Source organism: Anser anser, assembly GCF_964211835.1.
Source record: "Anser anser genome assembly, chromosome: 1".
Taxonomy (NCBI): Eukaryota; Metazoa; Chordata; class Aves; order Anseriformes; family Anatidae; genus Anser; species Anser anser.
In genome coordinates, this window is record NC_139720.1 from 50,210,292 (window position 1) to 50,222,688 (window position 12,397).

At 46.3% G+C, this 12,397-nt stretch overlaps 2 protein-coding genes across 14 annotated transcripts in view; one reads left to right on the top strand and one right to left on the bottom strand.

The window, feature by feature from the left end:
- LOC310892314 (uncharacterized protein) overlaps positions 1–8,365 on the bottom strand; it is a 34,472-nt gene extending 26,107 nt beyond the window's left edge. Inside the window, exons 1-4 of one of the 5 annotated variants that reach the window (XR_014578036.1) lie at positions 8,137–8,365; positions 7,132–7,382; positions 4,672–5,423; positions 1,554–1,762 (exon numbers count right to left, since the gene is read on the bottom strand). Coding sequence is in view for 2 of the 5 variants with exons in the window: in XM_083819887.1 (XP_083676013.1) it covers positions 5,323–5,423; positions 7,132–7,382; positions 8,137–8,222 (438 nt within the window). In the remaining 3 variants the exon portion in view is untranslated. Of the gene's footprint in view, positions 1–1,553; positions 5,424–7,131; positions 7,383–8,136 lie in introns of those variants that run through there. The other 4 variants (XR_014578037.1, XR_014578035.1, XM_083819887.1 and 1 more) reach the window with 4 other exon arrangements.
- Positions 7,336–12,397, top strand: part of ATP2B1 (ATPase plasma membrane Ca2+ transporting 1) — a 63,545-nt gene continuing 58,483 nt past the window's right edge. For 2 of the 9 annotated variants that reach the window (XM_083819873.1, XM_083819877.1), the window contains exon 1: positions 8,553–8,739. The gene's annotated coding sequence lies outside the window, so the exon portion shown is untranslated. Of the gene's footprint in view, positions 7,480–7,558; positions 7,588–8,552; positions 8,740–8,819; positions 9,073–9,117; positions 9,255–12,397 lie in introns of those variants that run through there. The other 7 variants (XM_083819875.1, XM_083819872.1, XM_083819871.1 and 4 more) reach the window with 6 other exon arrangements.

Here is a 12,397-nt window from a genome sequence, read left to right on the forward strand (position 1 = left end):
ATCTACATACACGTTTCTATTTGGAACTTGCAAAATAAATTAAGAATCCTCATTTATTATAGGTAGGATATTTATATTATATTCACTGTTCCCTCTCACATTATTTTACTTACTTTTGTATAGTCTCAACCATAAAAACAAATATAAGAATTGGTGGAACACACTGAAGGAGGAAATAGGACTGTTGTAGTACGCTATTAAAAACACCTACCCCTCAACCACAAAGCAAAAAAAAATTTGAGAAAAAGCTAAAAATGAGCTGTGTTCTTTCCTATCTCGGTATTATGTCAACAAAGAAAACCCCCACACACCAAAAGTGTTGCACTATGGGATAAGAGTAATGTAGCTCCCTTTCTGAATTTTCTGGCATTATGGGCTTAAGAGAGGTACTTTATCTTAGCTTTACTTGTCTGCCAACTTAATGTTTCATGTAGCTTTTTTATCTAATTTAGAGAAGAGGAAAAGACCAGGGTCAAAAAATAAAACAAAACACCTTCTCTGTATAACAATACCTGTTTTTTAGGGTTTTTTTCTTTTTTTTTAGAGGCCTTAATTAACTTTTCATGTTTTTATTTCTCATGTTTTTATGTTTTATGTCCATTATTTTCCACTTGAGTTGTTTTTTTTTGTTTGTTTGTTTTTTAAAGAACAAAGTTTTACATGGTTCTCATATAATGTCCTCATATAGACCCCTGCTAAATTTTTTCTAAAATGCATTTTTACTTGTCTTCTTAGCAACAATTAAATTGGATGGTGATATGTATGAGGCCAGGAGCATTAATGAGGAAAGTAACACGTAAGCGTTAGGTAACAAGATGGATTTTCTAATGCCAACAAAATTTACAGACACTTCACTGTTGGTTTATCATTTTTAAAGTTTTATTATTTTTCCTAAATGTAATACTGGTTTGGAGCATTAGCTGGATATATTTTTAGATCATAATTTCCTTTTAAAGCAAGTTCTCTTTGTGTTTATTTTTGCATTTATTTATTTAAAAAAAAAAAGAACAAAAATCTATTTTTGAAGGGGATTCTTGACACTTTTCTGAGTGCTAGTATTTCACTGCACTTTGGCAGAGCACCACAGACTTCAATAAAACCACATAGAGTTGGGAGGCAGACAAACATACAGTGATTAGAAGGATCAGAGATGATGTCTCACTGTCACTGAAGTCCCAGAGCCATTTTCAAAACAGGCTGTGGTAGTGTCAGCATTTCCACATCACATCACAAATCTTATCCTTAACAAACCCCGTACACTATGTCCAGTATGGGACCCGCATTCATTTTCTTCCCATGTCTGGCTGGTCCAACTACAAAGTATACAATATCATGGGAGTTCAGTCTAAACCAAATCAGTCAGAACCACAACCTTCCAGCTCAATGGAACTGAAGCCAGCAGCTGTGTCCTGCAAGCCTTCCACGTGTGAACATCCTTTTCCTCACAGATAGCTCCACAAGAATCAAACATACTACACTCATGTCAAGACATACTTCATTCATGTCATTACTCAAGATCATGTCATTTACCTCATAAGGACTATTCACTTCAATTCAAGTTTCAGTGCTTTATTAAAAGTTGCTAGCAAAAGTTGCATTAATTAAAAATCACTGGCAATCGATTATTTTACAAAGCTGTCCCTCCTAATGCTGTTTTTTTTTTTTCTTTTTTTCTTTTGTCTTTTCTGCATATGTTGTCCAGTTCATTGACCACTTAAAAGTAATGGCTGGTAGATTAGGAGGATCCATAAAACAATGCAGCCTGAAAGAGAGGTTCAGCTCACTTAACCATTGTTAACCTTCTGTGAGTTAGAAACTAAAATTTCAACTATTCACTTTTGTTTTAATTAAATATTAATTAATTAATTAAAATAAATCAAAAGAAAAATAAAAGAATTAAAAGAAAATTAAAATAATTAAAAGAAAAATAACTGTTAAACTTAGACTGGCACATAGTGCTTTCTGGAGGTTGCAACTTCTCACTGTTGACTATAAAGGAATCTGCAGTTACTAGTACAAATCTAGACGTGTCCATTTTAGATGTCTATGTGAGGACATGCGATTCCCACCCAACTGACAAGGGAAGAAATACCACATAACACTGGCCTAAATGTCGCAAATTAATCATCTGATGCATAAGGTCTCTGTGATGTTCTTGGGTTTTGTTCTGTTTTTTTTGTTTGTTTGTTTGTTTTGTTTTGTTTGGCAGGAATTGTGAGAAACGTGTAACTTGGAAAAAAAATACTTAAACGGGAAAAAAAAAGGCGGAAGGATGGAGTACATGACAGGAAAAGAGGCAAAGGAAGAGGAAGAGGAAAAAAAAAAGAAGAGCAAGTTATGTAAGGGATCAAAGGAGGTGGAAGAGTGTGGTTCATGGAACAGGGCCGGGAATGTCCTACAGAAAGATCTCTAGAAAATCCCAAATACCTACCTCATCTGTTTCTGAAACTGCCCTATGTGATTGAGCCCCTGATTGGTTCACCTTTGCATTTTGCCCCACATTCAGCAGACAAGTATAAATACGTGGATCACCTCCATTATAAAACAAAAGTTTCCCCTCTACTACTCTGTATCCAGAGCAGATGATGGAGAGAGGTGACTCTAGCTGAGTTTGATTTAAATCTCCCATGCCCCAGTTCCATTACAAGTGTTTCTGCAGCTACCTGTAGAGCAAGCATTCCTGCAGAGACTGATTCATAAGAGTAAGTAAATAACATCAGATTCAATGTATAGAGCCAAAACATGCACAAATGTGCTAGAATAGGAAAGACCGTTACATATGCTGTCAAGGACATGTCATACATTTACTACTAAATGTAGTCCCATAGATCAGCCACGGGTACCCCAGTGAACTGCTCTCAGTTGGCTTGCAATTCAAAACCCCTGCTAGGACTTGAGGCCTTGAATGTGAAAAGCACTGAGAGCTGACCACACAGTGAAAGGGACTTGGTTGTGTTTAACATCAAGCTGAAATAAACACAAAAGATAAATAAGACTTTTATGGGATTAATTTTTAAATCCCTTTCAGTTATCCAAGGTATTTTTAGTAACCTAGGTGCGTCAGTTTTAGCAATTAGTAAGCATGTGCAACTTTTACTGAATCCAGTCAGAAATGAAGATAATAAATCTGTCAGTGTTTGGACTGCTACCATGTACAAAACATTTTTGTATCTTTTAATCCACTTCTGCCCTAAACCAAATTGCCTTTACTGCTGCATAACATGTCGCAAACTGAAAATAACCTACAGCGGTCCTATTACTAGATGTGTCCGTAACATGATGTATTTAAACTCTGGTGGTTCAATACAAGGCTTCCATGTTATCTAATTGACAAAAGGGAATTTAGAGGAAAATGCTATCGATTTTTGTTCTACTAATACATAACAGAAATATAGCTAATATCACAAGAACTCATTTAATTTTCCTCTGTTTCATGAGCTAATAAGGAACACTAAATTATTTGCAAAAGTTTGTTCCTTCTCACCTTTTCCTTCATAGCTGTAGAACTACCTGATAATAGAGACAATGCCCCAGTCAAGACTTTCCTATTGTTATTGCCCATCATCTAATTCTCTAAGCGTACTGGTTTTATGCAGTAATATAAGCATCTTATGTAATGATTTTACTATAATTTACACTACTACGTAGCATGATTAATATTAAGGGTTTAATACTATGTATATCTCATATCCACACTTCTGCACAAATATCCAAATTTAGATCTTGATACAGGTAATCTTTAGATCTGCAATTCATAGTCTGGAAACAATTATTTCCGAATAAGGCTCATAAGGCTTGTGTCCAAAGTTTTAAACTATATGCGTAAGATAGGTCATTATTAATATTTTTTTTAAATGTCATTTTAGGCTGGTGGTATGTTTTTGCTAGCATCTTAAAAACAGCCAAGATGATTTAGAGCTGTATCTGGTCAACAAAGAAAACAAATAATTTATTCAAATATGTTCCGGTCATTGTTTATCACTTGAATGATTAAATCTTGATTAAGGTAGTGGGAATAAGGTGGTGCATTTTTTCTGATACTCTTCCTTGAAGGAAATTCAGAATGGGAGCTATTAGCTCTAATGACTCTTAAATGTTTCAAAACCATCTTGAACAATCGCCAAGGGGCAGAAATGCTAATGTTTGCTGAAGGAACCCAAGGCTTAACTGAATTATCTATTTTCTTATCCAAAGGACTTTGAAGAAGCATTTCTAAGAGACAATTTATTGTTCTACTCAAGACAATTACCCAGCACTGATGAGAGAGAGGAGGGGCTATATTTACTCTTCCTAAAACTAATTTCTGTGAGTCAGGAGCGTGACTCAGACTGGTCAGTGATGTTGATGTTAGCCTCAGAGAGAGTTTGGTTACCAGTGTTGCTTCTTATCTTTGGGGGGAGAGGGAAGGGAAAAATAAACAAAATACTTGTCATTTGATCACAGAGCAGCATATCACAACATTGCAATTTATGAAACAGATACTCAGTCAGCGTGAATTGGAATGGGCCCACAACATCAGTGAACTCAATGGAGCCTCACAAACTAACATCAGCTGACCATAAGCTCTTAAAGATAAGACCATGGCTTATAAAGCAACACATCTTAAAGCATCCACAATAGGAAAAATCAAAGGAACTAATGCTTTCTGTTTCAGAGTGGCATTGTACATACCATGAACGCCCCAAAAGCACTTTTGCACCTTGTTAATAGCAATGGATCTTCCCACGTTTTGCCTCATGAGATGACCGGAGAGCTGCCTGACAAATCCGTATCCATACCAAGGACAGGCACAGAGGTAGGTGATGGCTAATAGCTCCAGGGAGATGGGTTACAGCAGTGTGATTTTTAACCAATCTTCCTAGTCAATTGGACCAAAATGCTTCCAGGATACACCTTACTCAGGACTTTTGCCATTCTTTAGGAATTCAAGCACGAAGTGAGAAGTGTTTTGCCACTGGGGAGAAAGCAAGGAGGAACACTCCAAATTGGGGAAGTGCTATATAGGAAAGTCCTGGGAGTGGAGGTGGCTGGGTGGTCACTGTATGTATTTTTGCACTCTGCTAGCAGATAATTTGCAGAACACATTCATCGACCAGATATTTATCACTTTCTAAGAGGCAGCCATGGTCACCCTGTCTCATCATATCCATGCCTCTTTTTTTTTTTTTTAAATGTTTTATCATGAAAGGTGTCCCAAACTTGTTCTTTTCTGCTCTTTATAGTAGTGTAAAGCATGGTTATCCTGCTCTGCTCTCTTTTTTCTTCTCTCTAATGCCTGGTCCAAGTCCTTTAATGGGCCAGATCGCAGGATTTTATACTTTGTTATTTTGATTCTTTGCATGTAGATGTTGCACCTTTGTTCTCAAGATGTCTTTCTTCACCCTCTGGTCTGGGGCCATAATGCTGCTGTGTTGTGGCAGCACCTGGAAAGAACACGTAAAGAAGAAACAGTTAATGTATAAAGTTCAGTTTATACTTTCTGATATATTTCAGATATCAGATACACGAAGAAGAGATTTGCGCAATAGCTCTTCCTTCTCACATTCCTTTGTTTACTTGCTTTATCTTTTGCCCTCCTGATCACCCACTTAAAGAAAAATATCTGAAATGTTGTGAGGGAAACAGTTGTGAGGGAAATAGAGCACAAAGCTTCAAGTATTTTGAGTTATATGTTTTTGCAGCAGGAAAACCATGATGCATAGTTCCTGAATAGTCAAGAGAAAGAACTGTGAGCTGATAAGCACGCAAATGTCAGCAGATAGGCCTCTTTCCTAAGTGAGGGGTAATGGTGATTTCAGGATGAATTGTGTGCTTTGCTTTTGTTTCACAAGGTCATTGCTAGGCTGTACCGGCTGATGGTAGAGCAATTTGGCTATGGTGCCACCAAAAAGATGAAAGAAAGGGCAATTGTTTGCTAACGTTATCGTTGCCTCATCTTTTGGGCAAAAGGCTGCTGGGGCTGCTCCGAGGCGGAATGCTGGGAGGATGCAGCGCAGCCTCAGGGGCAGTTCGTGAGGAGCAGCCATGCAGCAAGACAGGGCACAAACAGACTGACAGACAGACAGACGTCTGCCGACCACCAGCTGGCACAGAGAGCAGCCAGACCTGCAGACCCGAGTGAATGACTTCCACTCATTCCTGCATTGACGCAGATTGAACAGGATCAGCTCTAGCAGGGTGGTCAGGAAAGTGGTTTCAAAACCGAATTGAGTTTAGATCCATGCACAAAGTCCCTGTGTTCTCTTATCTTCTTGTTCTGGGTCAAGCCCATTATGCAATTTTTCCCAAAGGCCCCTAGTTTGTAAAAAACAGCAAGATGGTCACTCAGACCTTGTCTGCCATACTCATATTTGACCAAGTATTGCAACGATTCAAATACACCAGTTCACGTTCTTTGTGTTAAAACTCTAATAATTAGATCAGATTCAGGCAACCCATTTAAATTCTCCATGACACATTTTCTGCCTCTGTAAAAATGTATGATATCGTTGGAGGGTTGGTCACAGAATGAGTTGAGCTATTGTCATTGATTTGTCAAGTCTGGCCTTTCCAAATTCCCTGCAAACCACGCTGAATTTTCCTGAAATGGTAATGTTTCCTCAAAAGTTAAATGAAATATTTCCAGAAATATTCCTTTGTGCATCTTGGTTTTGCTTGCTTTATATGATTGGTGACCTAAATTACATGAAATGTTTTCTGTTTCTCAATTACATGCCTTAACCTTTAGAAATAAGACGAGTGCCTACTTACTTACAAAAAATCGTGAAGAATACTGTAGCTTGAGGATCAAATTTAAAAACATTTTGAAATTCCAGGGGAGAAGATTCTGCAGAGCCAGAAGAAATTTCTTCTTACTTTCAACCAATGTGTTTATGTTTTTATATTGTCCTCATACATCAGAACATGAGGAACATTAAATAATTATTTTGTGCCATGAAAAATATGTCCACTCGGAGCATTCTACTACAACAGCATCACAAAAAAAATGAATGTTGATATATATCCCTCTGACCATCGCTTCCTTCCCTCAAAGACAACCACGGGGAGTTATTCCCATCTGGTAGGTGAAGAACTGAAGCATAGGCTACTTAGCTTCCCTGAAGAGAAAAGGAAGCAGGTACAGACACGTACCCAAACTGCAATGCGTTAAGCACATCATCTCCTTCTTAGCTGTACCAAAGCTAATTTTGTCTGCCCGAGAGCTGGCAGATATGACAGATCTGTGCACAACACCTCTTGTCAAGCTGTATGGAGAAATGCAGCTCCAAGCGCCGGGGGAAGCCTCGCCGAGCGCCAGCGATCCGTGCCGAGGAGGGTGCTGAACTGCGGGCAGAATGCACGAGGATCCGGCTCGCGTGTGCTCACAGAGCCCTCGTCTCCTCCTGGGGAGAAGCACAAGAACGAGTCTCAGCAGAGCAGCCTGCAGTGTTGCTCACCTCGGTATTTTGATTTTTTCAATCGACCTCTAGATATGTGGAGGTAAGGCGGTATTTTTAGCAACATCCCAAACGGGCAGGAGCCAATTACTGCTCACGGTCTCTCTGACTGCCTCTCTTGAGCAAGGAGGGAGATGTGGCAGGGACTCAGGTAGGGAAGAGGGGGAGGACGAGGCACGGTAACAACGCCGTTAGGGCTATTGATTTATCTGCCGGCGCTGCGGGCTGCTCAGCACTGACTTCGCCCTGCCGCCTTAACTCCCTCGGCTCCGCGGCACCCGGGGGCTGCAGAAAGGAGCGCTGGGTGAGGCGGGTCCCTCTGCCTCGCTGCCCCGGCAGCACGACGGGCGGGGAGCCGGCGGTATTCGCGGCCGGCGGCGGGGCCTGGCAGCGCTCGGCCCGGTGAGGCGCCCAGCGGCGATGCTGTGTCAGAGGGGACGGGACTACAGCTGCCTGACGCGTGCAGGGGGTCGTGAGGTGCGGGTGCTGCACTGAAGCAATCACGCTTGTTTTTTTTCTCCCCCGTCCCCCCCCAGTCCTGCCCCGGCCCCCTCCGGCCGGGCAGGGCGGCGAGCATCGGGCCCCTAGGGCGCCTCGCGCGGTCACCCCCCCCCCACCCCCAGCGGCCCTCCCGGGCCGGGGCCATCCCCAGGCCCGCCGCGCGCGGCCGGCGGGCGCGCACACGCGGCCAGGCGCGCACACGCAGACGCGCGCGGCCGCCCGGCCCCGCCCCGCGGGAGCCGCCGGTGGCAAAGTCACCGTCCCGCGGAGCCCGCCGGCCTCCATCGAACGCCGCGGCCCCGCCCCGCGACGTCATGGAAACAAGCGCGTCACCCCGCCGCCAGCCAGTAGCGGCGCGGCGGGGGCGTGGCCACCGCACCTCGCCCCGCCTCCTCCTCCTCCTCCTCCTCCTTCCCCCCCCCCCCCGTTGAAGGCGCCGCGCCGCGGCCCCCCCCCCCGCCTCCCCGCGCGTCACGTGACCGGCGGCGGGCACCGGCGGCCGCGGGGCGGGGCGGGGGCGGTGGCAGCGGCGGGTGAGCGCGGGGAGGGGAGGGGAGGGAGGGGGGCGGCCGGGGGGCGGTCGCACCGCACCGCACAGTACCGCATCGCCCCGCCCCGCCCCGCCCCGCCCCGCCCGGCGGCGCCCGGCTCCCGTAACGGTCGCGGTGCGGGGCTGGGGCTCTCCGCGGCGCTGCCCGGGGCGTGCGGCAGGAGGCGGGCGGCCGGGGAGAGAGAGAGAGAGAGGAGAGCGGAGCAGAGCAGAGGAGAGCGGCCGGCGGGAGGCGACCCGCGGCTCCTGCCGGTGAGGAGGCGACGGGGGCGGGGCGGGCGGTGCGCGCCCCCCCTCCCCTTCCTTCCCCTTCCCCTTCCTCCGCCCCCGCCTCCCCCGGCGCCCTCTCCCCGCCGCGGCTCGGTCCCCGCTCCGCGCTCCCCCCGCCCCCTTCCCCTCCCCCCGCGGCCGCAGGGCGGGGGCGGCCGCGGGCAGGGCGGGGAGCGCGGGGACCTTGTGCGCTCGGCGGGCGGCGGCGGCGGCACCGGCAGCAGCGGCGGCACCGCCGGCAGCAGCAGCGGCAGCAGCAGGTTCACGGGCGCCTCGCCTCGTCCCGGCCGGCGGGGGCGGCCCCGCGGCGCCGAGGTAAGCGCGGTGGCGGCGGGGGGCGCCGCGCCTCCGCCCCGCTCCGCTCCGCTCCTTCCCTCCCGCCCCGCTCCGCACAGGCGCGGCGGCGGCAGGTGCAGGCGCTCGGCGGGGCCGCTCCGCCGCGGGGGGCTGCGGGCCGCCTCCGAGCCTCCTTCCCTGCGAGCCTCCCGCCGCAGCCGGTAACCGGAGCGCGCACCTCCAGCCGGGGCGCGCCGTGACCTTGAGGGCAGCGGATGCGGGGCTGCGGCGCGGCGGCAGCGCTGCCCCCCGGGGCCGCCCCCCGGTCGCCGTGTGCTGCGCGGCCCCGATGCAGCCGCACCGGCATCACCCCCACCCCCCCCACCCCGGCCGCTGGGCACCGCGGGCCCGGCATCCGCCGACCGGGGCCGGGATGCGGCTGGCGGAGCCGCCGGGGCGCTGTGGATCGGGAGTCTGAACGCGCGTCTAAACGCGCCCGCTCCGCTTCACTTCGTGAATTTTTTTTCCGCGGGGGAGAGGGGGATGCTCGACACCGAGAGCGTTCCGGTGTCGTTTCGGCACCCCCGGCACGGGGACCCCCCCGGCAGTGGTCTGTCCGTGCGGGCGGCCGGCTCCGCTCCTCGGGGTGCAGCCGGCGGCGACCCCCCCCCCCCCCCCGCGCCGCGGCCGTGGGGGCGCGTTGGCAGCGGCGGCGCCCGGTCGGGGGCGAGGGGCCGGGTGGGCATCCAGGGCACGGCCCCCAGCCCGTCCCCCCTCGGGGTCCCGAGCCGGGGGGAGCCTGGAGACGTGTCGGGCATCGCCAGCAATCTGCGGTCCGCACTTACCTGCTGCGGGAGCAGTGCGGCGCAGCGCGCCCAAAGCTGCCGCATCCCCTAAATGCTCCTGGATCCCAGTGAGCTCGGGTCGGAACGGCATTTTTAGGTGGTTAAAAAGGGCTCGCCTAGGTAACTCGCCAACCTTTGGCTCATCATATAATGTATGAGAAGGTGGTAGCGCTGGCCGTAGCGGATGGGATTTTTATTTTTCCCTGTTTGTTTGAGCTTTTCGAGGATTTGTTCCAAACACCACAAATAGTGAATTCCAGCAGAAGTAAACTTGTGTATCTTTAAACTATTGACTCTGTTGGCAGGAATAGCTTCCAACGTACTAGAGCTTTAATACTTATGGCATAATGAATGGAAACTCTCTTCGTGTCAGTGGAAAAAGTGGTCACTGAATTCAGTCAGAGGAAAAAAAAAAAAAGCTCGTACACTTAAATGTAAAATTTCTGTTCTGGAAGAACGTTGTTGGGTTGTTCCGTGTATTGCAGTTCTCTCTGTTCGTTATGGTAACCCACCCAGGTTGGGTTATTTGGAGAAAACAAGGGTCCTGTGTTACACGCAGGCGCTTGCAGGTTTTTTCGGTCGGTATTGCTATCTTGGTGCTGAATTGCAACGTTACTTGTTCAGGTCCTTCAAAAGAGAACGCTGCTTGTGATGTGGGAAATTAAAACGATACAAGGCAAAAGTAATTTTTCTGTCAGCGTGGCCGTGCTCTGCATGCACACAGTGACTCAGTACTGCATATTAAGCAGGCGTGTTTGGGAATTTCAGGCGCAGACCAGACGAGTGTCACTTCAGCATGGGTTCAACTACAGGTCTTGGTTCCTTACAGACTCGCGTTGCATACAGATAATGGTATAAGCAAAGGATCCCCACCTGCACTGTATGAAGTCAACTAATAATCTGTGACTGATTCTACCAATTAAAATGCTCTGCTGCCTAATGCTGGAATCTCATTTAGAAAGTGACTCTTTCATGGACCGCAATACAGAACCTCTGTCAGCTGTTGGAGTTGTGACCCTTTAAACCGTGTTGTGGAAGCTTAACAGGAAGCGCGGACAGGCTTGTAAATATCTTGCAGCTCACAGTCATAAAGGTCTAGTAATTACTTCTTTTTTTTAAAAAAAAAAAAACAAAACTGCTTGAGATTGTTCAGAGAAGAATATGATAAAATGGAAACAGTCATAAAATGAAGATAGTAAGGAGGAAAAGAAATATATCCGATGAAGCAATATCAAAAAATGATGCTTTGGAAGACTTGACTTTGCCAATGTTTAAGATTTTAGAGCTGGGAACTCAATATTAACTGACGAGTTCAAAATGGACTTGGCAGAGCAATCAATAACATGCTGTAGCAAGCAAGTCTCCTTTGACATAAGGGTGGACAAGATAACCTAAAGTATCTTCTAACTCAAATTTCTTCCATTAAGGTAGACTAAATATTAATGGCACCGAGCATTCTTTACCACTGAAATGTGACCTCAGTGATGTCTTTCAGTGTTTGAACTGTTTATTTTAATATACATTCTCTTCCATTTTTTAAGGGAAAATAATGCCAGTGCAGCAAGGATGCATACTGTGTTCAAAGTCAGCTCTCAGTTAGCAAAATTTTATCTAATGCAGATTAATGAGCAGCCGTGATTAGCCGAGGGCACACCAATGTAAATTTTATTTTTGAGGAATAAGGAAGACTACTTCAATCTATAGCAGGTTATTTTGGTACAGAAACACATGCTTACTTTCCTCCAAAAGGATCGATGAAATTGTAATCATGTTCTTAAATTTATGCTCTTAAGTATTCCTAACTTCTTCTAAAATGAATAATAAGGAAGAAACCCAAACTTGTTAAAAGCTGCTGTTGAGGAGATAGTGATCTTTTTTTTTTTTTGAGTATCTTAATTAAAAATTAGATAAAATCTAGGTATTGCAGTATTGTCTAAAAAGCTAAGATTAGCTCTTCTTCCTAGCTTGCTGTAGTGCAGGCAGCAGTCTCAAGTAGGTTTATTTTTTGTATTCAACCTGTTTTTCTTGAAGATACCATTTTTGTTTCTCATTAAGAAGTTAACAGATTGTCTGCTGTGCTCCTTGTTCTTCAAAAGTAATACTGTTGACTGTTTAAAAAAAAGAAGTGAAGCTATGATGATTTATGTAGAGGAAGAGTATTTCTCACATGCGCTAGTGATTAGTTACTAATCTAACTGAAAACGGCTCGTCTTCAGGTTTGGATTTCTGTACTATTAAATTACTAATTTTGTTACTAATGTTGCTTTTTCCCTAACTTTGGCTCCAAATAGTGGATAAGATCGTGTTCATTGATCGCACGGCAGAGCGATAAAAAGTAAGGATCTGACTTGATGAAAACCCCACCAAATGTTCGTATCCACCTGTAAAGAGTAGAAATGTGCCCAGCGTCTCTGAAAGGGGGCACATGCATCCAGAAGATAGAAGCAATAATGATAATTAGTGTAGAAGGATGCTAGATGGGAGGAATTTCTGGGAGCTACCACGTACAATGAAATCAA